At 34.5% G+C, this 940-nt stretch overlaps 1 protein-coding gene across 1 annotated transcript in view; it reads right to left on the bottom strand.

Moving 5' to 3' along the window:
• Positions 1–696, bottom strand: part of LOC118408969 (ATP-binding cassette sub-family F member 1-like) — a 2399-nt gene extending 1703 nt beyond the window's left edge. Inside the window, exons 1-2 of the mRNA XM_035809836.1 lie at positions 567–696; positions 17–120 (exon numbers count right to left, since the gene is read on the bottom strand). Coding sequence (XP_035665729.1) covers positions 17–120; positions 567–579 — 117 coding nt within the window. The 5' untranslated portion in view covers positions 580–696. The remainder of the gene's footprint in view (positions 1–16; positions 121–566) is intronic.
• Positions 697–940: the final 244 nt, after the last annotated feature.

The following is a 940-nucleotide window of genomic DNA, read 5'->3' as shown; positions in this document are numbered from 1 at the left end:
TCATGTTTATACATACCAGTCTGGGATTCTTCCTTTGTTCCCCCTGCAGTGGTGGTATCTGCCCTGCCAGCAGTTTGAGGAAGGTACTTTTTCCCACTCCGTTTGGGCCAACTATAGACACTACAAGCAAATGAGTAAGAAAACATTATTATAGCACATCACAAAAGACAAATACTCTGATAAACAACTGTAACAATACTTAACTGTTTTTCTTTCTATTTTAGCCTTACAACGCCCTGCTATGAGAGAGAGAGAGATAAACTTATAATACCTTTTATGCACAACAATTATACACGGTACAATGTCTGGCAACAGCTATTATACAAAATAGTATTAGAATAAATCCTTCATGAAGGACAATAAGGGCTAACATAATTCCTTGATATAGTGTTATAATGGAGTAGGCTAATCATTAGTTTCGGTTTTCCTTCAGATTTTCTAATAGCAAAGCAGTTTTTTGATAAACTTATATATGATAACTACAATGAAGTAGCCACTCTTTTATGCAAAACACTGAAATCACAGAAAGACAAGTTAACATGTAGGAATCCATGCATAAATCTTACCTCTGGAGTGCATGTCTATACCAAAGTCCACATCCTTGAACAACAAGGGCTGGTTATCATAGCCAAAAGTGACCGCTATAAGACATAAAATTGCAAAACAGTTATGATGAGTTACTGCATTTGTATATCAATATACACATCAGAACAAAATCAGATATCCATGTAAATTCACTTCCAATGTTGAAAACTAATTGTTGTATTTGCATTGCATTATTTGAGATGGGTTGAGACAAACATCATCAACAAAACTTTTTTTAAACTATAGTGTCAAATTTGCAAGTTGCAACATTTCATCAGCCTGTCGATAGCATACTGAAGTGCTCTTATCTTTTACCATAAAAAGTAATGAAGACTTATCAACATCATAGCACAGG

Source organism: Branchiostoma floridae, unplaced genomic scaffold, assembly GCF_000003815.2.
Source record: "Branchiostoma floridae strain S238N-H82 unplaced genomic scaffold, Bfl_VNyyK Sc7u5tJ_661, whole genome shotgun sequence".
Taxonomy (NCBI): Eukaryota; Metazoa; Chordata; class Leptocardii; order Amphioxiformes; family Branchiostomatidae; genus Branchiostoma; species Branchiostoma floridae.
The sequence above is the reverse complement of the archived record's forward strand: the minus strand, read 5'-3'. Positions and strand labels throughout refer to the sequence as shown.